General features: G+C 41.7%; 2 protein-coding genes across 3 annotated transcripts; both read right to left on the reverse strand.

Moving 5' to 3' along the window:
• Window positions 1–1,183: 1,183 nt before the first annotated feature.
• On the reverse strand, window positions 1,184–8,662 carry CPLX4 (complexin 4). The gene is made up of 3 exons (XM_058044266.1): window positions 8,496–8,662; window positions 6,607–6,694; window positions 1,184–1,411 (listed from the first exon to the last, which is right to left on the reverse strand). Exons 1-3 carry the CDS (start codon window positions 8,660–8,662, stop codon window positions 1,184–1,186), a joined length of 483 nt encoding a protein of 160 aa, XP_057900249.1.
• A 2,567-nt stretch (window positions 8,663–11,229) lies between these two features.
• Window positions 11,230–24,552, reverse strand: LMAN1 (lectin, mannose binding 1). Of its 2 annotated transcripts, none has more exons than XM_058044353.1 (13): window positions 24,338–24,552; window positions 23,410–23,564; window positions 23,219–23,326; window positions 22,682–22,743; window positions 21,868–21,967; window positions 20,611–20,734; window positions 20,201–20,259; window positions 19,486–19,618; window positions 18,483–18,676; window positions 18,307–18,377; window positions 15,963–16,113; window positions 15,140–15,261; window positions 11,230–14,113 (listed from the first exon to the last, which is right to left on the reverse strand). In XM_058044353.1, the coding sequence occupies exons 1-13, from the start codon at window positions 24,522–24,524 to the stop codon at window positions 14,077–14,079; spliced, it is 1,503 nt and encodes a 500-aa protein (XP_057900336.1). In that variant the 5' UTR covers window positions 24,525–24,552; the 3' UTR covers window positions 11,230–14,076. The 2 variants fall into 2 exon arrangements, with proteins under 2 accessions (XP_057900336.1, XP_057900335.1); XM_058044352.1 differs by having other exon boundaries at window positions 18,483–18,679.
• Window positions 24,553–25,026: the final 474 nt, after the last annotated feature.

Here is a 25,026-nt window from a genome sequence, read left to right on the forward strand (position 1 = left end):
TTTTCAAGCAAGAGGAGGGGAGGGGAGAGAGAAAAGACAAAGAGAAGAGGAATGAAGCAAGCAAGGAAAGAAGGAAAAGAGAAAGAAAGGAGGTAAATCATACTTAGTGAATTTGTTAATTTAAAATTATTATTTTTACTTGATTGGCTAGAGGCAGAAAGAGAGAGAGAGAGAAAGAGACTTATAAACCTGTAGGAAGGTGCTACATGTATTAATTTCCAAATTTAATTTCCAGGCTAGCTCTTGGAGAACTTACAAAGCCATTAATTTTCTAGAATTCCTTGGGAGTAGCATGTCCCCTAGGCACAGGCAGATTTAACATTAGTGAGAACTATGGCTTTCCTTAGGTTTAGGTGCCCCACCCTGGCATAACCTTCCATGTTTAGCCTTCGATGGAGACAACTCCCAGAACCAGTGTGGGGAGCTGCTTTTGGCCTGCGCCGGCACCGCCAGCCCCAGAATTTGGCACACAGAGCAGACAAGCAGAGAGCCACTGCTGTCCCTTGGTGTTTGAAGTGCTTTGAGAGGCTGGGGAGTGAAAGCAGACTGGAGAAGCCCGCACTGCCCCAGAGCAGAGCTCACTGAGAGCCACCAAGCCTTATTTCCTCCAAGCCCCCACTCAGTGTATATGACAACATTTTTGGCCCAAGCTGTTGAGTTACATGCTTCACTTTTTGCCTTTTGCTACACTTAATACTGAGAGGATTCTAAAAATCAAGGTTTTGCAGTAAATGTCAATATCTGAGCGCTGTGTTTGCCTCAAGATGCTTGAAACAGACATGTTCTGATAAGAAATATGTATGTTTATTTCTGAAAGCAGGATTAAATGAGTGGTTACCTCTATTCGAAGTACGATTTTGTTCAAACATACACATTTAATAGCATTTCAGTCATGTGGAAAAAATGGAAAAAGGCACATTTTTTTTTCCGATATTAATTGTTTTAAAGCCATTTTTTTCCATGGGGGAAAAAGTTAAAAACTGAGGATCAATTCTAACTTGGTTCTAGGCAGTCCCAGCAGGTAAAATTTTACTCTCCCCTCAGGGTTTTAAGTCTCTCTCTCATCACTTTTCTATATTTACATTGAATGCTCTAGAGCTAAGCGCTTCCCTCTGCCTGCTCTCCCTCTGCATCCCCAGCAACACAAGACTGAAGTTACAGCCTTTGGGCAGTGGTGGCTCTTCTACATCATGGAACATTTCTGCTCAGCTGCCTGTTTCATCTCAGTGAAGGTGGCTTGTGCCTTCTCTTTGATGGCATCCATGTCCATATTCTGGATGTTCTGCAGCTGGCCCAGGATAGAGTCCTTGTCTTCTTCCTCCTCCTGATCTTCTGCCACCATCTTCTGAAGGTCTTCTGGCAATCCCACATCATCTCCAGCCATCTGTATTTGATTCTCATCCAATTCACTCTAAAGCAGGGAACAAAACCAGCAGATGAGATTATTTCTGCTCTCCCAGGATCTACCAGTGAGCCTCTTGTTTTGTTCTTTTTTAGGTTTTTAGGGAGAACCGAAACGCGTACAGATTTTTCAGTCAATTTTTTGTGTGCAACTTGTGAATTCCGGGCCTCAATCAGCCTCCACGAAAGTTCTAAGATTTTTTGGGCAATGCCAATTATATTTCTTTGAAGGGCTTCAGCACTGTCAAAACTGAAGCCCTCAGTGTCACTTGCCATTTTAGAAACCTTTGCCATGCTGATGGTGCAGGGATTCCATTCCAAGTTATTTGTAGCCCCCAAAACCATGCTGCAGGACACTAGTGAGCCTATCAGCTGCTGTGCTGTGCCTGTCAGGTTCTGCTCAATGAAACAAGGGCTTTAGAAGAGCTGAGGTACCATTTCCTTATTCAGTTGTTGGGTGGGGTAGGTGGAGGGAGTTTTAGGTGTCAGCACTAAACTGAAGCCTTCTGGAAGAAAGATGCATTAAACTTCAGAATGAATCACTAGAAAAAGGGCCCCCCACCTTCCCAAACCATGTCTGAACTCAGTCTAGGTCTTTGGTTGGCCTCTCTGAGTTGTGATGAGGAGCAGGGGCTGCCTGGCACATAATCAGTGTTGCAGCGCTGGCAAGTGGGGTAATAGGAGGACTTGGACAACAAAAGAGAGAAGGGAGGTTGGTTGTGCGTCTGAGAAAGCAAAAGGAGACGGGAGAAGAAACTAATTAAGCAATTAAAAGGGCTGAGATGCAGTAAGCACTACACACACTTGCTTCCTGCCTGCCCACTGAAACACTCCATCAGTGGGATTATGTCAATTTTTCAAACAATGGTGATTTTGTTCACATTTTCTGGTGGATTCTGATGGATCCACAGCTCAGAAGAACAGGATATTTCGACACAGTTCACACATCAAAGATAAGCATTAATGCCTCATTACATCTCCAAAATTAACCATGACAGCAGCAAAGGCCTGATATGAATAAGCAGCAATGCTATCAGCAGGAGGTGTTTTTTAGAGTGAGGGGTCTGGGTTTTGCATGAATGAAAGGACAAATGAATGCAAGGACATATATGAGCAATGTCTGCGTTGTTGCAGGCCACAGCAAGGACAGGCAGGCTGGGGTGGTCAGCTGCATAACCACTATTTATGGTTCCATATTTCCATGCTTTCTGTTTGCAATGACCGTACTTCCCTTTAATCTGATTTCCCCCCATATCTCCTGTGAAACTGTAGGGAGCTCTACCAGGATTGTTACTGCTATGTGGATAAAATGGGTGAGGATATCTCCTCACCTTTTTGATAAGGGTTGCTGGAGTCAGATCTGTGGGAGCTAGAAACAAGCTCCTGAACAGAAGAGGTATTTTTTATTAATTGTGTAGCAGGAAAAATGGTTTTAAGCTTTTATTCAGCAACTATCAGAGGAGTTAGCCCTTTTGAAATCCTCACCAGCAGCAGTAGAGGATGATAAAAAAATGTTAATTATTGAACAATTGTCCCTAAACAGACAATCACACATGTTCTCTTCTTTAGAATTATTTCCAACTTAAGGCATCATCACTGAACACTGCTGTAGTGATTCACATCTTTGTCAATGTGAACAATTTTCTGGCATGTTCTTGCACCAAAGCCCACTGTCCTATGGAAGTCTGGGACGTGATGTGCAACAGTTTGGGGCTTCAAAGTGTTCTCTCACCAAAAACAAATATACTGAGATATAGTCTAAAGCAGTACAATTCTGCCCAAGCCACCTGCCTCTACCCACTTGGCATTTAGCTTCAGTAGGCCTAAAATGAGCTTCAACAGAGTGGGGCTGCTCAACAAGAAGCAAAGAAGCACATGATGCACGTACGGCCTCTTCGCTTCCTTCCAACATTTGAGCATTTGATTCCTGTTTACTTGGATTTGAAATGGAAAAGCGAACACAGAACCAATGTCTATTTCACTAAATTAAATGTGGCTGGCGCTGGTCTCTTGCCCCAAGGCCAGCTGGCCTGGGAAAACCCACGGGGATGCTATTGAACTCTGCTGCCCTCCCAAACAGGGTGGTCCCATCTAACTGCCATTGGGAACGCCTGTCCCAACTCCCAAACTGGCCGTGGGAACGGCCTGGGAGAGTGCCCAGGCCAAAACTGGGTCAGACATTATTCTGGCAATTCAGCAGCATTGGCGGTGGAGTCTGAGTGCACGGTAATATTTTTTGACCCTGATTATGCCTCTGATGTAGCCAGTCCCAGATCTGTTTTGCTATAGATGCAAGAGAGCTCTTTACATATACAACGATACACAGGTAGGTGTGGGCAGAAAACTGCCTAAATACCTGCTTTGTTACAGTTTGACAGTAAAGCCCTCTGCCCAAATTAAGGTGCAAGGGTCCAGTTCAAGCATACCAACTTTATTTTGTAGCACTAAGTGTGTACAGAAATGAGAAAAAAGGTGAATGTGAGAAGGATTAAGATAGTGCAAGCAGGACATGGTCACCATCTGACCATCACAGGGGAAATTACTTCTCTGGCTCCCACAGGTAAAGGATACAGTTTAACATTAGACAGCTCCATGTCCCCTGGGCAGGAAAAGCAATGTCCCTCAGGGGAGACACAGTCTGTGCCCACAGGAGCAGCCATGTCCCTCAGGGAGGCAGCTTCTGTCACTGAAAGTTTTGTCAAGCTCCCTCACAGGGAGCACACGGCCCTCCACGAGGCGAGAAGAGCAATCAAAGTTAGGTATTGTTTGTTTAATGGCACTTTCGTTTCTCTGAACAACGATGTTAAAGTCTTCTGTGCAACTTAAGGAGCAAAGAAGACCAAATGCTGGTTCAACGCTGCTTATATGAAGTCTGCTTGTAAACTAAAAAGATCAAAGCTCACAGACTAATCCACAAGGGAGCCAAACTCTTTTCCAGCATCCCTATGTGATGTACTGCTTTCCTTGTGCCTGACTTATCCGGCCGTAACATTTGCCTATGGTTATGTGCAGAGGTCCTTAGGTAGCTGACTCCAGACCTTATCCTGTGATTCATCACCTGTCATGCACCAGTAACATCCAAAATCAGAGTTCACCTTGCCTTGACCTGCAGGTGGACTTAAATTAGCAATACAGCAGCAACACCATCCTTTTGCAATTGAAGGGCTGCAAGTCCCTTGCAAGTAGCTACAAGGAGCCAGATGTTGGAACCAGCAGCTTTCCTGCCCAGGAACACCCTCAGAGAAGCCAGAGATCACAGCCTGGAGCACAGAGCTGGGGAGTGGGACTGCTCCCTACTGGCCCCTGCCTTGGGACTCCTCTTTCCACAGCTCACCATCAGCTCATGCCCCTGTGTTTAGACCTTGCAGAAATTAATTGATTCCTGAATCCCAGTTCAGGAAAAAGGCAGCAAGTGGATAAGAGAGTTTGGTGAGTTTAAAAAAAAATTATTGTTAAAATACTAATGTCTATGATTATATAGTTTTAAAAATGTTTTATATATATGTGAGGCACTGAATACACCAAAGATGAAAAAGTTGTCTATAGATCAAGTGTCTCATGGCCAAAAACATCTTTCTGATGACAAACCTAAGTTGACAACTCTGTTAATAGGATTAGGTTCATTAAGGGTCTACTTTCTCTTACAAATCTGGCCCAGATAGCATGAAGCTTTAGATTTTACATGGCAAAGGGGGGCCCTGCTTAGTCCTGAATTTCATGCTTTTACTTAAAATGCTTGCTAGTGATTGATACTGGTGATATTCGGTGTTTCTAGACCATCCTAGGCTACCTGAAATTACTTTCAACTTCCAAAATATTTAGTGCATTATCACAAGCCTGAGAGCATTTGCTGCCAGTGTGTTGTGTTACAGCACTGAATTGTTTTACAGGGACACATTAGCATGCATGTAGAAGTTTCATTTTCTTCCTGCTATAACATGTTTTCATAAGGGCTGATGAAAACCAAGAAATGCTATATAGGGAGAAACAAATGCAGGAAAACGTGTCCTGCAATATTGTTTTCTGGCTTAGAGCTACTCTCCTACCTTGGAGACAAATATTCTACTGTTATTACTGAAATATGGCCCCAGAGAGTACTTGGTACATGCAAAAGCCAAGATCCTCCTGGAGATGGGTCAGAGCAGACTCGCGTGTCTCTGAGTGCTCAGCCAAGGGGGCTGGTGCCTGGACACCATCTCCAGCTGCAAAAAGCACTGCTAGGGGGAGAATTTGAAAACCAGAGACACCCAGCTCCACTGATGTTTAGCTGAGAGCTGGACACTCGAGTATCCTGGAGCTTTCCAAAGCAGCCCCTCTTGCAGCTGCAAGCTCTGGCAGCCCATGCCTCCAAAAGGAAAGCAAGGCCTAATGATATTTTACTCCTCAGCTGCTAATTAAAATGCTGGTGTTTAGAGACTTAGGCCTCCAATCCAATCAATCACTTAAAATCTTGGACTTAATTTTTTTGCATAATTAATCTTTCTGTAATTAAACTCACCCTCAGGGTATGTTGCCCAGCTACAGCACCAGAGGAACCAGGCTCTTAGGGGTGGAATACATCTTACCTGAGTTCAGATGTCACCTGTCTTCCCTCTGGAAGCCACACAGCCACTGGGAGGTGACCCAACTCCACTTTGAATGCTTATTTAAAAGTTTGGCTCGATGAGGCTACAGGTGCTGGTTTCTTTCTGTGTATGATGAGTCCCTAAATGACTGGTTTGGATTTTTTACATTTTTTAGCAGCTAAATTTACAGGAGAGAGATTCTTTACCTTTCTCCATTTTAATTAATCAAAAAGCATGGGAAAGTACTGATCAGAAAATGAGTGGTAATGACTCAGAGCTGGCAGGTGAGTAATACAAATAAACTTTCAAATTGCTAAGAAGCACATATCCTTGAGGCGTATAAATTAAATATGCCAACATCTTCCCAGTAGTGACAGATCAGAGCAAATGTGTGATCCAAACCCCTGGAAAGAGTACTCTGTCCTGTATTACCTCTCTGCTCCCCATGGCAGAAGCCTACAAAATAACACAATAATTAAAAATTATTTGAAATATGTTGCTTGAAGCTTTTACTTTAATATTTTGGTTTTCCTGAAAATATTTGACAGTGCCAAGATCACTAAAGAAAAAAGAATGGGCAGTTTAAAATTGGTTGAAATTTGGCCTCTGGACTAGAAGAGCTCATGAGCTACAGGCTTACCTTGGGCAGTCTGTACTTTTCTCTCAGGTGAACCCTCAGAACAGCTCGCTCTGCTTTTTTCTGTGCAAATGCTGCATCTCTTTCCATCCTGGAAATCAGAAAAAAATGTTCCCTCAAGATGCTAATAAAAACAATCTTTTGAACTAAACCAGTTGCTTGGCTGCAAAAAGCTACACATGGGAGTTATTCCCCAAGATAAGTAACTTGTCCAAAGGCAAAAAAGGAGCAATAGCAATAAAGTGATGCCAAAGGGCCACACTTCCTGTGCTTCTGTTACTGTGAATTTTCCTCGTCTTTCTTCGTGCATTATTTGTTTCATAAGAGCAATGAATTCTGAAGCTTCCCTGTATGGAAGAGCACTGACTTAATCTGTGATTTTATAAAATGTTTTCCTTAGATTTAAGAACTGGTCTGCACCATTTTTTATTTTGGATTACATATGCATTTATTTGCAAAATGTGTCTCCTCAAAGATTTTTGGTAACATATTTCAATATAGGTATTCTGGCATGTAAAAGCTACTTCCAAAATGAAATACTATTTTTCCTCTGCTTCCAAAATGAGCGTTTGGATTTCTCTCCCTCTAAGAACAAAACCCCCACAAACAAATCTAAAATCTGAGAAGTTCCCAAAGCCTGGTTGGTTACTGGCTCTAAACTGCCTGAGCACAAGTTCAGCAGGGCATATTTACCCTTCTGGTCTCCACTCCTGCACAGCTGAGCACTGGGCAAAATCCGTGGCGCCTTGGAACAGGAGCATGCTCTGCCCATGTCAGAGCCTTCTGACACAGCACCACACCTCATCCAGAGTTGATCTTTTCTCTCGGTTTCTAACTGTCCTGTGGGGGTATTCCTGCCCGGCTTCCTCAGTACAGTTCAGCAGGGATAGGACACATGCCCCGCTTAAAACAGTACACAAGTAATTCTTTTCCCAGGCATTTCCCTGTCCCAGGAATCCTGTGCTTCTTCTCAGTCTCCCTAAAGCAGCTTCCTGCCAGCAGGTGGTCATTTCTCTTTCAGATATCACTTGACAAAAGGCAGAGCAAAACATTCTGTACGTCTTTTCCAGACCAAAGGAGACCTCTTCAGGGCTTCCTGATTGAAATGTCTGATGCTAAATACAGACCTGGATACCTCAAATTCCATCAGTCATTAACCTGGCACCTATAATCATCTTACAAGAAGGATTTACACAACCATTATGTAATTGACCATTAGAGGAACAGATGCATTTGAGATTTAAAAGTCAATCGTTTTATTTATAATTATGCATGCTTTGAACCCCTACACACGCCAAGTCTTCCATTTTACTTGTTTTCATAAACACAGCAATTGATAAAGATTGTCTTTACAGACAAAATTGAGACTTAATTGGTTTTAAAGTTCTGCTTTATTTAGTAGATTTTAGAAAAAAAAAATAACCATCTTAAACCTTTGCTCAAGATAAATGAGCACTCGGTACTTTTTCTGGTCTGCCATAATAAATGTGGACAATGAAATATTGCATATTGAAAGTGTACTCCACGTGGAGTTCTAGAACAAATCATATACATTAGAGAATTAAATCCTGCACTACAAGCATCTTGGAAAATGTTTCTAGATAAAGTAACATCACCTAGGAACGAGTCCAGCATATCAAGCTGTGGAGAGAGCAGGAAAGCATAGGAGAGAGTTACAAGATGGGGGACAGGGGGGGCAGGAAGAGGAAATGTAATATTTTACCATTTCCAGCTGGGGAATTTTTATTTTGGAAAGTCTTTCTAGCAAAGATTCATCTACTTAAAAAAAAATATTGAAGAGCAGCATGTTTGGCTTTTTCCTGGGTTATTTTTATGTGCACAAAGTTACCAAGAATCAGCCCCGTACTCATAATAAGGGAACAGGTACTCACTTCTCCTCAACCATTTGCTTTTGATACTCCTCATACTCCTCTCTGGTCATTCCTGCAGCTGCTGCTGGATCAGAAGGGGTGCTTTCTTCTTTGCTTTCGTCCCCTCCACCTCCAAGTCCCAAATTCTTTACCTGGTTGCTCAACATACTTTTCATTAGAAAGGCCATCTTCTCAAAAAAAGGAAAAAAAAAAAAAAAAAAAAAAGAAAAAGAAAAAAAGGAGCTATAAGAAAACAGCTCCAAGAAAGCCAAACAGAAAATGTTTTCAAACACAACAGTTGTAAGCGAGAGAGTTTCTACAGCCACATCAGCTCTTCAAGGGCACAGTGCTAGTGAAACGTGAATGCCAAAACCAGTTTGTCAGCCATAATCTGGATTAAAGAAAGAACTCCTTAATATATAGAGGCAGATGGTTCAGATTACTCCAAAAAAATCATTAGATGCAACTACCTACTTTTTCCATTAATACTTTAAGCTAATTGTACACACACACACACACACAAAAATCAATTGTAGTGTGCAATAGCATTTTGACATCTTCAGTCTTGAAGTTTGCTCTCACTTTCACAGAGATCACAACATTCCCTGGATCTGAATTTAAAACCTGCTTGACTCAATAGCCATAAGAAAACAGCAAAATTCAGGCTACTGAGCGGAAAGTCCTCAGATCTGAGATTTGAAAACTTGAATTCTTCATTAAGCCAAACCCCTTATTCTTTTTATCCATTAATATTTTATCCCACTGGACAGAAATATTTTGTGTGGTTTTTCTTCAGCCCCTCTTCCTATGGTTGGTTTATCTTGCAGACGAATGAGGCATCACTGTTATGCTTGCTTTATTTCAAGAAAGTAACCCCAAAGAAAGCAAGTCAGATCTTCCTAGTGTACTTCCTTCTGGGTTTCTGTCTGTTCTTCCCCAGGCTGTCTCTAGACCCCTGCTTTGGTGCTGCATAAAACACCTGCTGTTTGTAATCCTAACTGCTGATGAAGGGTGAATAAATCTGAATCTGTATGCCAGAAAACAGTATGGATACCTTTTGGGTCTAATTGTTTCTGTTGGTCCTTATCTTCCTAACCTTTAGTCACATCATTGCCCTCACCAGCTCTACTCAGGTGAAGATTTCCAGGATCTGCTACCTAGGTCATAGTCTATTTTGAGAAAGAAAATCACCTGCTAGGTTTCCAAAGTTCATGAGTTTGGGTTTTGAGCATTTATCCTACTGCAATGACTGCACGTGCCTTAATGCAACATTCTGGAATTTTGATTATCTAAATGGTTCTCCCAGCAGTCTCATAATTTCGATGAGAACTGAGAGATGGGAGGATTCCAATTTGCCTAATGCCTTAATCTATATTACAGCCTTTCTAATTAAAGCAGACCTATTACTATTAAAAAAATAGAGCAAAAACAAAACATCACGAAAAGAAGCCACAAAAAAAAACTCCAAGACCAAACCAAACCAAAAAACCTCAAAGCAAAACAACAAGAAAAAAACCACCACAGGACATTCTGAAATCCAGGATTATTAGTGACTAAACAAGAAACACTTTTTGAAACTATCACTCAGAATTGTGAATTCCAAGTAACAACTACTTCATCATTATTTAAAATTCTCCTAGCTGGAACTTCGTAAACACTGATTTTTCCAGTGTTAGGTCTCAAGGGTCTTCTCCAAGTGTATGGAAAGTGGTACCTGTTAAACTTTGTGCTGTTGGTCTTAACTGAACAGAAGCTTCCCTGACTTTGCTGTAGGCTTTGATCCCTCTAGAAATGTTTCTGACATAATTTTGTGCCTAGAACTTATGCTTTCACAGGATTGAGAAAGGCGAGGACTGGCTTGGGGAGAGACTGCTAAGAGGTCTTGCCCTCCAGCTCTCAACTTCACAATCAGCAAAAGGCTTTCCCATGTTGAGATCAAAGGTAACAAAGAGGGCTTCAAAAGCTACTGGGCCTATTGGCACTGAAAACACAGGAGAGACTGGTGACAAAAGGCACAGCTCACCCCAGAGTGATTCTGTCCCAGGCAGGAGTTCTATTGCAGTTCAGAAACTTACTGCTTTTTGTTGATGGCAGCAACCCCAGGCTTCATGAGAACATACAAAACAGCCGCTAATTAAGCACACATGCTGCCACTTCCTTTGCTTAAATCTATGTCTTTTCCTTCTAGTTTAAGCAAAATCAAAATTAAAGACTGTTCCTCTTTTATCTGATGAAAAGTGGGTGAGATATAAAAGCCTGTGTTCCACACCCAAGGAACACACAGATCTTTAACCCCTGCACAGAATTCAGTCTTGAAACAGGCAAATTCCAGAGGCCAGCCCAAAAATGACATCCAAACTCCAAACCTTTTCCAGATTCTTTGTTCCTACCAGTCACATAATGCAAAAATACTTATGTGTTCTTGAAAGAACCAGGACTCTGCCCCTACTTCATCCCTCTACCAAGAGGATGTAGCCTTTTCTAGCAGCTGGACCATCAGAAATAAGTGTTTTAGGGTTTTGTCACCTAGAATAGATTGAATTCAAGATTCCTGTCCTCCACTTGCTAAAAAACTTGCTCCTGGCTGGGAAAAAGTCACAGAGGGAATTCAGACTCAAAATGCCATTAACTCCCCAGTGTTAGGTAGGACTAAACCCAGATCTCTAAGTGTTCTGACTCTGAACTGAGGGTAAAGAATACTTCAAATACACTTGCTTAGATTTCATGCACATGTACCAAATGAAAAGAAAAAGGCTTACTAAAAATATGCACCTTTATTCAAATAAGGTTATCTCTGAACTCCAAGTATCAATTTACATCAGTCAGAAACAAACATGAAACTGTGAGCCGTTTGAATTTAAAATAATAAAAAGAAAAAAGTTGACATTTTTTTGGTGTTACAGTCATCGATCATTGAGAAAGGTCAGATTTTCTTCCCACAGAAGTTACAAACCAGAGCAATTAATTTACAAACCATAAACCAGGTCATATACAAACCATATTGCGCATTTGACTTGTGAAAGGTTCAGGGGTGACCATGTGTTTAATAAACCCCCACCGGTGCAATCCCATTATTTTGTCATTGCCAAATATTTGCACTTATTACCCACGATTCAAATATAACCTGTTCTCCCTAATACTGTCCAACTGCATTCTGCATCTTTTCCTCCTAGCTGTGAAACCTTTCTGGATAAGAATCAAACACATTGTCACTGCTGAAAGACACCTAGCAGGAGGCTACATTGACTGAAAAATATTCTCAGAATCCTAATTTGTTGCTATCACTTCAAGAACAGACAGGACCAAAGTTGAGCTGGGCAGCTGGGAGTTTTCTTTTGATCCAGTGAGTTATGGAAGCTCCAAGGGAGTCAGCCATGAGATGAATCATGAAGCAAAGTCCCCAGTTTTGTGGTGTCCCATATCAGACCTTCTGTTCCCTACCACAGATGTTTTCTCATGGCGTGTGCGAGCCACGTCTGACCCAGCAGGCTCCTCCTGAAAACAGAAGGCTCCAAGCTTCCTTCTAGACATCGCCCCAAGCTGCCCTTCTTTCTAACCAAACAAACAGAAGAAGGGGCTGCTCCAGCTTTAAATCAAAAGAATGGGTGGGTAAATTCACAGTAACAAAAATCCAGGCTCATTCCAATGGACACATCAGAACTGCCCCTCATTCTGCCAGATATATATCAAAATACTTTCTGCATAAGGGGTTTTGCAAAGCCTGCTGTGACAAGAGTTCTGTTTGGATGTTGCGTTGATGCAAGAAGGTCTGCAACTGAAAGGAAACACCACTGTACAATTTCAGAACCATTTAAGAAAATATAGTAAGTTTCATTACAAGAGTCCGGGTTGTAATAGCTTAGACTCAAGGCACCTGGAAATATTTGCTGGTGTTGAAAGAACCGAAGAGATAAATTCCAGTGGGTTATTCTGCTTTATCTGAAAAGTTGTTTATTCATTGATTAGCCTGAGGCAGTAGTTTTTCTCATTAGTACAGCAAAATCTGCTCAAATTTAGAAATGAATCTATAAAGCTATACTGCTTGGAGTATCCTCCATACTGCAGATGTGTTAATTGGTGTGTAGCCAGTGTCATTTTCTTAGTATACACAGACATTCGCTTTTTGGACACTGTACTTAAAGTAACAAAATATATTGCATAGATTTATCATTTTTCCAAACTGACAGGCACGATACTGAAGTGTTCTTCATTACAGTGAATTTGGCAGCACGTGTTGCACTCCAAGGGAGCAGACTGCAGAAATGCAATAGGAGTAGTCACATTACAGATCATTTTTTGCAGATTCAGATAAACAGATTAACAGTTCTAAGTGAAATATCCTGATGCATTTGTGTATTTTATAGAATTTAGGAAACCACAGAAATACTTATTCTAATTCTACATACAACTCAAGGACAAAGTTACCACAGATATGTAAACAAGGCAAAATCAATTAATTTCACATTCCTAAGTTGGGCCCTCTGCTTTTTTTCTTTCTTTCCTGAAGCAAATGTCCACTTGATAAGCAGTATCAAAAACACATGTTCAGTCTTATGCTTTTGATATCCAAACAGGAATTGACACAAAACACTGGTTCTACAGATTAACAAACATGTCTGAAACAAGTTTGTAAAGAAATGGGTTAACACTCAATAGCTGCAGTTTACAATACTCACCATGTCAAGATTTAAACCAAAGTATCTGTACTTGATACACGAAAGACACAAGACAGATTTAGAAAAGTAAAGGCAAATTCACACACTAAATACATCCTTGATACAATCAGACTGGAAGATAGATAAACCAATCACCTTTGTTGGGAAAGTTCCACAAATCTCCCAAAAAAATTACAGACAGACTTGAAACCATGAAAAAAGAAATCAGCCCCACAACGTACTTGAAGAAACTACTTTATCACATTTTTTCTCACTGCCCAAAATCAAACTGCAAAACAGGGAGAGAAGCCTTTCTTTGCATGTTCTGTATAATTGTTTTTTTACATCAAGTATCAAGAGTATATCAAAAGGCCTGTCTTTGTGTCCACATATTTAAAAGGGTTTAAATAAGAATTAACTAAAATATTCCTATACTGATAAATCCAAGTGGTAAACAAATAACATGTCTATAATAAATTTTTACCTGCTAGAAAAAACCAAATCCCACAGAAGAATGGTTCTTTGAGGTCTGGGATTTTTTACCTTCTTTTTATTTTTTTTTTTTAACTGCTATGTCAGGACACTTAGTAGCAAGTTTTCTGCACAAATCATCCATCTGCAATTCACACTCTGAACAAACACCAAGCCTGCGTGTTTCAACTCCTCCTCTGGAATCTCAACAAAAGCAGAGGAATGGGGAGTTTGCCTTTCAGTATTTGTGAGAAATACAGCTGAAAACACAGACAGGGTGCACAGTCTTACCCCATCCAGCATTTGCTCCCTGTTTTTAGCATCAACACTTTCAATGGGAACTCATTTTATTTAACAAAATTCAATAATTTATAATATTGAAGTATATCCAACACTAAAATTTCCCTCATTTACAGAAGTGTAGAATTTTCTGTGCATACGGACTGGTGTTATGTACACACAAACGGAAAGGGTCATCAAAAGAACTTTTTGGCTGCTGCTTCTTGTTGGCTCCTGAAAGAAAAGGCAGAAAATAATTCTTCAAGTCTTTTTAATTTGAAACTAGCTAACTGCTTTACATTTTCATTTATTTGAAGATTAGGAGATTCCAATCCTTATTAATAGAGACTTAGAGAAAATATAAGTCATATCACAAAAACAGAATATTTTTTTTTCCATTCACAAAGACACAGGTAGCATCACTGTACTTCCAATTTTGCATCAGACACAAAAGGACAAAAAACAAACAACCCCACGTGAACAAACAAACTGACTTTTAAAATACTCTTGAACATTTTCTGAAGCTTCTCAGTATCTGATTTGCCTAAATATCAGGGAAAGAATTGATTTTAAGTGGGATTTCCTTTTACCCTCTGGCACAGATCATTAGTTTTCTTAGTGGATACAGACACTGTGGATCAACCACGTCCAGGTGCTGGAATTACAAAAGCACCACAAAGAACTGCAGGGGACCAGCTCCTTGTTTGTCTTGGAAATCATCATTCCAGCTCATGGCAAAACCACTACCAAGCATGGAGGTTGTCCTTTTCATCAATGCGAATAGAATTCAACATTATGACATCACAAGGAGGGGGAAGAGAAGAGAAAGACCGTCCCAGTGAAAAAAGAAAAAAGAAAAGAAAAAAGAAAAGCAAAGCAAAGCAAAGGAAAAAAAAGGACACAACAGTCAGGTTGAACCAGGTCAGGTTCCCACTTGATACATGGTGGGTGAATGGGGATAGAATAAACCAAACTTCATTATGATAATTCAGCATTTCCAGTGGGTTCTGGAAATGGTAAATTTTGCATTCTCAGAGGTTTTGAAGGCCTGACCAGTTTAAACCCCAAGTGAGCCTATCTGAATTCAGCGTGGACCCCGTTTGGAGTGGAAAATTGAACTGGAGACCTCCCAAGGTCTCTTCCAATCGGAATGATTGCTTGCTTTAACAAGATTAACACAATTATACCATTCCAATGACATTATCAGTCAGCAGTTCTAAAACTATTTGCCCTGCTGTCTTTAAGCCACACGAGACTTACCTATACATTACATAACCAATGAATAACACAGTTTGCACTGCCACAAATACGAAGAAATGCATTGTAGATAAGCAGGATGGAAACGGTGGCAACTCTGGACACTTTTGTTTCTCACCGGATGGCTAAAAACCAAGAAAAGAGCAAACAAGACATCCCATCAGAAGACTCAAAAAACAAGGGCTTTGCAATGTGATGTAAAAATCAGAGATGATGGAGAGATACTACAGTACTCTGAAAAAATAATCTTACTACTCATCTCACTCTCCCCTCCCACCTTTACACTTCTCAGACAAATTGCCTGATGTTAAATTGAGGCTTACATGGGAAAGAATCCATAAATATGGTAAATTAATCAAGGACCTTCTACAGATCATAAGCTAATTCAGCTTAACTGCTACCTAGGCTAGACTAAGGTACTGCTAAATGTGAACACAGTCTTTTTTTTTTTGCATTAAGAAGCCTTAAGCAGAGCCTGCCTGAGCTTTCCCTGATTAAAGCTCTCCCTTGTGTGCAGAAGCACCACAGAATCTCCTCTGTACAGAGTTGTTAAGTAGGGGGGGAAACACAAAAAAAAAGCACCTAGAAAACCTAATTGCTTGACCTTGTTTCCACAGGAAATTAGACTAAAAATCATGCTCTTTGTGCAAAACTTCTCATCAAGACCCAGATCATGCAGTTAGGTCAAGGCAGCATAGTTTTAGTGAAGCAGCTTAATGAAGGATTAATTGCTCCCTAAATTGCATGCTGGCTCTCCCTAGCTTTTCACTAAGAGCCAGAGAAAGCCGTGTTACACTCACACTCACACTCCCAGCACAGAAATTACCGTGTTGCGCTGCACTAAGTGCTCTATGTCCCTCTTCACTACGTGAAGGTGTTCTTTGATGTCATTGAAGTGCTGGGTTGTTTCATAGACTCCTGCAGAGCCAGGGTGCTGGGCCCCACTGATGGACCTCAGAGCATCAGTCACAGAACTTCTGAAACAAGACAAACAACAAACCAGCTTTCGTCACACACCAGCTTTTCTACAAACAGCACCTACTCTGGACAGCTTTTAGCTCATTTGAATTAGGCTGAAATACATAATTGCACCAAAAGGCAGCAAATGCTACTAGCTTTCAAGAATACCTCCCAAGAAATAATCCTTTAGCCAAACTACGATTTTTAAAAATCGCTCATTGTGCAGACAGCTGCCAACTGCAGAGTGCCCCATCTCTCAGTCACGCTGAGAATAAGAACTAGCAAATATTCTGTTGCCAGACATCTGCTTTGCCTGCCTGACTGCTGAGGGCTACAGAACAAGAGTTCTGTCTCAGGCACTGGCCAGGGCTCTAGGATCAGCAGAGTTTAATGCAATCTTTGCAGAAACCCAAAAGCTGTTTGAAAAACAAATAAATAAATAAATAAAATCAGTCATGTAAGAAATAAAAACAAGGAAGAGGCTTTAGGGATAAGAAAAGATTTAGATACATCCTTGTTTCGTGATTACCATTTATACGAGGAACTCAATTCCCATATGCATTGTCAAAATACTTAATATTATCTTATTGTGAATTCATTTTCCTTTTACAACAAATGAAATTAAATCCAGAAAAACTTGAGGTTTCATATCTAATTTGGTTTGAAGTAAACTAGTCAATGAAAGAAAAAAACCTTAATCTCTAATCAATATGTTTATATAATTTTCCCCCACTGTGCTGTTTCTTTTGAGTTGCAAAGAGGATTATTCTACAGCCAAAATATTTATCATGTGAATGATAATCTCTTCATTATTAACAGAACAGACAATCAAAATGTATGCCTCTGGATTTCTGTTTAATTTACTTAAAACTTTCCATTTGGTCGAGATGGAAGCACACTTCAACGCTTTCATGGAGCACTCCTAACTCTCTGTAGAGTGGTCAGCAATTTTTCATTTACCTGGACTTGCAATTAGTGTGATAATGATAATTTTAGAAGTAAATTTCCCACTGGAAGGTTTTACCTTAAATAACCTGTCATGTCCACTGCCTCATGCCCACTGCCAGTAATTCAGTCTTTCCACACACCTCACAGTGTTATAACACAAGTGGGACACTCCCTTGGTTCTTCTCCCTCCTAACAGAACCGTCTCTACATAATGAACAGAAATCTGCACACCCACCTTCCCCAGACCAATCCAGACTTTGTTAAAAGCAAAATAACTTCCCTTAATAGACACGCCTGTATCAAATTGAATTTCTATTGACTTTTGCATTAATAACACCCTGCTGACAGTTTCTATTGTAGGAACATGCAAGATTCTTCTGTAATCAGGTGATTAAGAAATCCACAATCTTGCCAAGAAAATTACTTGGCCCCTAAGTCCTTTTCCTGCGGGATGACAAGCGATGCACAGAGGGGCTGTTTATTTCTCTCTCTAAATAAAGCATTTCTTTAATCTGAGAAAAGTATTAAGATGATGTTACGCAAACTGTGAGCTGGTAAGTAGTCACTAAAAGGGCAGACTGCCAATGTTAACAAGAAAATCTAATTTGCTTGCAAGGTATAAAGATTTGTCAAGAATATTAACATAAAAGCTTCTGTGGAAGAACAAGTGCAAAAATGGAAGCACTCTAATCTTTATTCTACAAAAAACTGACCTACTTAGATAAATCACAGGAGCTGCCCTTAAACTAATATGGGAGTGGGGGAAGCACAACTGAAGGAATTGTTTTTCTCCTTATTTTTTTAAATACAAGGTAAGTAATGCTATGTTTGAGCTGCCGCAAATGAAGGGCTAAACCAGGTTAAAGCCATTCCTGATTAAGACAGCAGCAGTAAAACATCTTAAAGGGAGTACTGAGACACCCCCATCAAACACAAGCATCTTCACAAATCTATTTCAGCAGTATAGCACGTTCAAGATAAGGGGTTTACTTCATTGTTTTTAAAGGGGCTGAACTAAGCTGTTGAATTTCATTATATAAATAATGGAATTTCATTATAAAAAAGAGACAAATTATGGCTCTTAGCAATCGTTGGGGCATGAACTGACTTTATTATAGAAATTAAATATATGCAGGGAGTCTTCACTAAGGAACTGACACAAACGTCAAGTTTGTCAATACTGTCTCACTGAAATAATACAGAGGATTTAAATGGAAATCATAAAATTCAAACCATAGCCATAATATTTGGAAGGTGTTTACCTCATTTCCTTTACTTGTCTAATGACCTCTTCTTGGGTTTTCACAACTGTCTCTATCTCTTGCTGGAAAACCTGGTAGGGGCAGGGGGGAAAAAAGATCAACATATCTTGGAAAAAAAAAATTAATCCCACAGCTGGAATCAGGCTGGGCTCTGAATCACCATGGGGTTTATTTACCTGTCCCTGCTGACCTGGAGACCCAGCTCCTCTTTTGGCAATTTCTTCTGTGACTGCAGAGACATATTTCCTCTGCTCATCCAGAATCATGTCCAGCTGTCTGTTAAGCTGTTTGATTTCCAGGTGAATTCGATTCTGCCCCTCAAATATTTGCCTCAGTTCACGATCACTCACAGTTTCAAAAACATCATCTGCTGCTAAGAAAAAACACAGGGGCTTTTTACACATGTGCACATCCCTCACAAGTTGCATTGGATCATTCTCCTTGCTCCCTTAACATATTCACATCCATCTACCTTCTCCTACAACTTCACCATCCCAACGTCCACAAGACTCTGTGGCAAAGGGATTATTTCTTATCAAAGAAAGGCTGAACCATATCTCAAAAATGCAGATCAAAATAACCTATAGGACCTTTAGAACATAATGTCATAATGTATCACTGTGCAATAAAGATGACAACCTGAAATTTCACCTTTAGATGCCCAAAGTACATTCCCAGTGTATTTGCAGTCACATACAGCTATTAAAATCCACAGAAGTAACAAATGGCTTCCATTATATTTTCAAAAAATCGGGTTCTTGTCTGCCCAGCATTAGGCAAGCATTAAAAAGCTTTTCCATGGTAAGCACATGTTCCAAGATACGCACAGGCCACCTTTAAAAAAGTTTTCTATGAATGTGCAGAAACAGACCAAAAAGATGTCCTTTAAATAATGAAAAAGGCCATGCTGTCTTAACCACCACCTTACAGAGATGCATGACCTCCTCTCCCTTCTGTTGTTCATAATTCCCACCATGTTTCCAGTCATTCATTTTGTTCTCAATACAGGCACCACCAGGATAACTTCAGAAACAGGAAACAAATTACAGTAAAGATTTTAAAATAATGTAAGTAACATCAGTGGGAGCCTAGCAAGATCAGCCAGAGTACCCCTAGTTCAGAACATCCTGGAAAACAAATGTTTTCCTGGACAACTGAAAAATAGCTCAAATAACTTACCTGGCTGTCCTTGCACATCAGGATGTTCCCTTTGAAATTCTTCCTTCTTCTTATCCAATTCTTGCTGAAAGTGTTCAAACTCTTCTTGATACTTCTCTTTATCTTTCTGAGGGATTTCTGCATCTGGTGTTGGCTTTAAAACATTATCAGAAGGAAGGGCACGTGTGAGATTTTTTCATGTTCTTCCCCACTCTTAACACAACTGACTCTCCTGGTCAGATTTCAGAAGTGAACACCTAACAAAATTACTGCAGCACATTCTACATTCAACTGAAGTGAAAAATCACACATTCCCATGTAGATCCAATAGAAAATTTTCCCAATACAAAATTAAAACAAGTTTAACAAGCATAAATGCTTTTTAGCAGTATGGAATCATCCTAGAAGTAAGGAAAGTTGAAAGTGAGAACAGATATTTGCCCACTTCCAAAAGAAAATGTACTTTATAATACTGCATGGTTTGATTTAACATCATGAGTTTTGTTGCTTCAGTGGTGCTTCCAGAATTCTGGTCTTGAGAACATTAATGACAATATTACTGAAACATTACAATACTAGTTTAATTTTTCTAAACCACATGACAGCACAGCCACATGTCAAAATTGTGAGACAGGAATGCCACGTATGACTTAAAAGGAAATACCATAATTTGGTGCTGCACATACAATAATATGTACAATAAAATATTTTACTAATCATGCATAAAAATTCTTACTGCTTCCTTCCCAGGTTCAGTCAACTGGAAGGTCAGAAATGACAGCACATCATGGTCATCTGTATTCAACAAACAAACAAAAAACCACCTTACAAATGTGTCTAACTCCCAAGCCAACCTTCCACTTGCAAAGGATCTTCAAAAAACTGCATCCTCACAAGTGTTTGTGCAGTGGGGAATGAGAATCTACAGGGGCTTTGTCAGGAAAAAATGAAAATTCTTTAGCTGCAGCAAGGAAAAGTCCAAAGCATGTAAGTAATTTGGGACTGTAAGAGGGTTCATTACATCCCCATGGTCAAAAATTAGTATAATGGATCAACATGAGTAGTTAAAACACAACCACCCAACCAAACTTTCTTGCAAGCCTTACAAGTCCCCACAGCATTTGCCATATTTTTAACGTTTTCTACCTGCAAGTCCCCCTGTGGCTGCAGATATTCCAAAATACCCTTGAGATGGCAACACCATATCTTCCACTTTGGCACAAAACTCGTAGTCCTCTTTATCCGGAGTAAAGCCATTATTAATTAATACCTAAAAGGACAAACACTTATGATTTTCACCACATTTTTGTGTTAATTTTTTTGTCAGATCGCAGTAATGATCACAAAATACAACTTTATTGGGTAACTCAGCTCATAAAAAAATACTTATGTTTGAAAGAGACATTTTACCAACATTTTACATAAGCATTCTATTTGCAAAAGTCCACATCCTAAGAAGGTTCTGGGCAACACAGAACTGATCTACACCAGTCATCCCTTGCAGTTGTGATTCAAAGCTGAAGGAAATTCTGCAGATGCATCCCCAGAGAAAGAGAGAACTGCTAAGTTTAGCAGCCACATCTGGGACACGGAGCTCCCGGAGGAGGCATCAGGCCCCAGGTGAGAACAGAGCAGCCTTGGAGGCTGAAGTTTAACTTTCATTCAGGAGTGACATGCAGCCTTTCCCATGACAACACAGTACAAGGTCTGCCCTCTTCCAGGTACAGTCATGTTTACTTTTAGAGAAACTTCTACTACAAAATGATAGCTCTGCACTTCATGGCTGCTACCTGTGAATATATGAACAGCACCTTTCCAGAAGGGATCAGGCGCCAACAAACACACACTCTGTAGCTTTCACAACCTGGCACCACATTAGTATTTTTCCCTCCTTACCTAGAAGGAATTCACAATCAGAGAGTATTTAGAGAAGCCTTAAAGACCCCCTTATACCAGTGGGTTTTAGTCTTTAGTCTTGAAAGCCCTACTATTTCTTGGAGGTGAGAAGCCCCAAGTAGAAAATTTAAATCTACTGTTGCAGAGTTTTAGGTTTTTAGCCACATTTCAAGAACCTCTGGTTCAAAAATCAGCTATAAAACCCTCTGCAACTCTTAGATTAGCTTAAGAAATACCAAGCTCAGGAGCAGCTCAATCACCGGTAGCTAAAACAGATCCTGGCTTTGGGACACCTCTCCAGGCAAGTCCAGAGCAACAGAAGGGTTTGAACATATCATGAGTGTGTTTGCACAACTGCCTCCTAAGTCACATCAGAAAAATCAGCAATACCTGCATTGCAATGCAGCCAAAACGCTGGAACTGACATATTTGTTGCAACTCTGGGAAAATCCAGTCTCACATTTAAGAAGCTGAGAAAAACAAGTAATTGTGTTATTTGGGACTCACAGTCAGTGTTTTTTGGTAGTAGGTGATCTTGACTCGCACAGGATAGGGCTTGTTCCGAAAGTCCCTCTGACAGGATGCCAGGGCTTGCGTGGATCCATCGCTGTGCAAAAAGGGAGCATCAATAAAACTCTGCGTTATCGTTAATCAGCTGCAACAAAAAAGGGTCTGACTCTCACTAAGCAACCTCAGCACAGTTTTTCAATCTGCAAGCTTTTCCAGGCTGTTCTGCAATTGCACTGAGCTTTCTAAAGGGATCTCCAGTACTGACTGCATGCTGTACTCAGGACACAATGCAGAGGGAATGCAGCAATGGGGAGGTCTGTTTTCTGAGATACATCCTAAGATACAATTTTTAGATAGATTCCTGCACCCAGGAACCTAGATGGAAATAACTGCACCAACTGAGCTAGACACCTCTCCTCTCCGAAATCCAAAAAGGTGTCCATTGTGCTGCTGATAAACTATTGGAAACCAAAATTAATCCAACTAATTTAACAGCAATTTGCTTTCAGTCAGTCACTTCTGCCAATTATTATGTGTGTGGAGGACCCCCATAAGCAATAGTCTGTACTGTACCTGTACTCATCTGAGTTCATCCATCCCAAAGGGCATATGCCAATAAAATATCCCTCAGTTGCCAATTTCTCTGCTGTTACTGCCGAAGCAGTGTTTTAACAAATAAAAACCCTCAAATGTAAAGGAAACAACAAAGTTTTGTATGAAAGAAGCCTTTATAATGCTTCTCAAAGGGTTTAATGGAACAATTCATCATTCAAAAGCAAGCATTCAGCAATAACGCTGAAAATAAACTTACTTCTGATGGTCATACAGCAGCTTTCCATTGTTGCCTACAACAATCACTCCGGGATTGTTTTTCTAGGGAAAGAAATTGCACACAAATGGATTAGTTTAATGTGAAGGGAAATATCAGCAACATTTGTGAAAGCCTTCTGCTAAAATCAGTCTAAAACATCTACAAGCAAGCCAAAGTTGTGCAGGGAAAGCAATAGCAGGACCCAAAGTGCAGGACCCAAGCAGACCTACTACGTATTGTTTAAGTTTCAGGATCATTCTGGACAGGAAAACTGAGAATTGAATACAGCAACTGTCATCCTCATCAGCTACAAAATCTTTGCTGCTGAGCTGCCTCAAAGCAGATTTCTCCCAAGAAAAAGAGCATCTCTGAAGACATGCATAGAAATTGGTGTTTCCAGTGGAAGGGAAACCTGACTAATTTTAGCCCTTTAAAGTGAAAGAGGGGAAGAGTAAGAAAATCAACATCCTAGTTTCTTCCTCAACAGGCAGGAAATGAATTTGTCATCTTTGCTGCAAGGGTTTCCTTCCAACCAACCTTCCCATCATTGTCAAACGAATCAAAGAAAATTCCAACACCGTTCCATTTATCAGCTGCCCCGAAAACAGGACCTTCCAAGCCTTGCTCTTCTGTAAACCAGATTGCCTATGAAGAAAGCAAAACGTCATAAGTCAAGATTCACTTTTAAAGCACATTTGTTCTTCTCAGTTACATTAAGCCGCTCCTACCAATCCATCAGCTCCAATGCGGCCTCTTCCTGTAACCCGAAAGGTCACTTCCACTTCCCAGTATTCAAATATTGATTTGTTTTTGGTCCACACGGAGCCCTTCTGGCTTTTCAAGGAGGTTGTTATACGGATCTGATCTGCACTTGGGATGGCATCTATAAAGAAAACAAGATGTTCTAACTTTCTGCTTAGCAGTACAAAAGAACGACAGGCATACATTCAGAGAGAGATTCATTTCCTTGCATTAAAGAACATTACTTTTAGGGATTATTTTCTTGAAAAAGAAGGGGGAAAAACTCATCTATAGACAGTTGCCTTCATGTCACTTGCATCATGACGTCAAGTAAAAAAAAAGGTACATTTGAGAATTAAGCAGTAGCAACTAAGTTAAAGTCTGACAAAAACCAAAACCACAGAAGTTACTGCAGAGAAACTGTGCAGATGGAACTGTAAATGTCAACACATTTCACAAGGGGGGACACTCAGGAAAGGCAACGAGCCTTTGGGAGCACCACGGAACCCTTAACCCAGAGCGCACAGAAACAAACGCTCTTCAACCAAGTCCTATTTGCATTTCGAGCTTTGAGACGCCGAAAGCCAGCGGTTTGTGTGGCAGCAGGGCCCGGGCCGAGCTGGAGCGCGGCAGCAGTGACACATCAGCACTTCCCGGCAGCGCCGCCAGAGCCCTCCCCGGGCCCGCGGCCGCCGCACCACGAGCCCATCGGGCCATGGGCGCCTTCGCACCTGCGGGCGGGCCCGGGCACCTCCTCGCCGCCGCCGCATCTCCCCTGCGCCTCCCGTGCCACGTGGAGCCCGAGGGCACGGCCGGCACCCACGGCCAGCTTCGCCCGCGGCTTCTCCCCGAGAGCCCGCGTCCCCCGAGCGGACCCTGCCGCCTCCACCCCGGGAACCCCCGCCCGGCACTTACTGCCCGTGTGCACCCAGAACGGCACCGTGCCATCCGCCTGCACCAGGTGCGGCCCTTTGAAGCTGTACTTGTACTCGAAGCGCCGATGCGGCGCAGCCGCCGCGCCCTCCGTGGCCTGTGCACCGGAGAGCGCCGGGCGGCCGAGGGCGAGCAGAACCAGCACCAGCGGGGCGAGCGCCGCCGCCATCTTGGCCGAGCTGCGGGGCAATGCACAGGGCCAGCGGGGCGGCCCCTGATTGGCCGAGCGCGGGGGCGGGCACGTGAGGGGCGGGGGGAGAGGCGGGACCGCGGAGAGGGCGGGCTGGGGGCGGGGCTGGGGGCGGGGCTGAGGGCCGGGAGAGGGCGGGGCTGAGGGCCGGGCACCGGGGCGGGTACCGGGCACCGGGCACCGGGCACGATCGGAGCGTGGCCCCGATCCCGGTCCCTCCTGGTGAATTTCCGAGCAGCCCCGGGTCCGAGGGGCCGTGCGCTGTGAGCTGGGGCGCGGGTCAGCCGCGTTCGTGCGGCCTCTCAGGCAGCTGCGAGCCGCTAACGGTGCACAGAATGTCTGAAAGATAAATGCGCCGTTCGTTCCCCTCAATGTTACTTCCTTAGCTAAGACGGCGCATCCACCAGCTCTTTTCGGTTCATTTGCAGAGCAGTGGAAGTCCCGCAGGAAAATGCGCGCTGTTTCTCCCAACATGCGAGAC

The sequence above is a fragment of the Melospiza georgiana genome, chromosome Z (genome assembly GCF_028018845.1).
Source record: "Melospiza georgiana isolate bMelGeo1 chromosome Z, bMelGeo1.pri, whole genome shotgun sequence".
Classification (NCBI taxonomy): domain Eukaryota; kingdom Metazoa; phylum Chordata; class Aves; order Passeriformes; family Passerellidae; genus Melospiza; species Melospiza georgiana.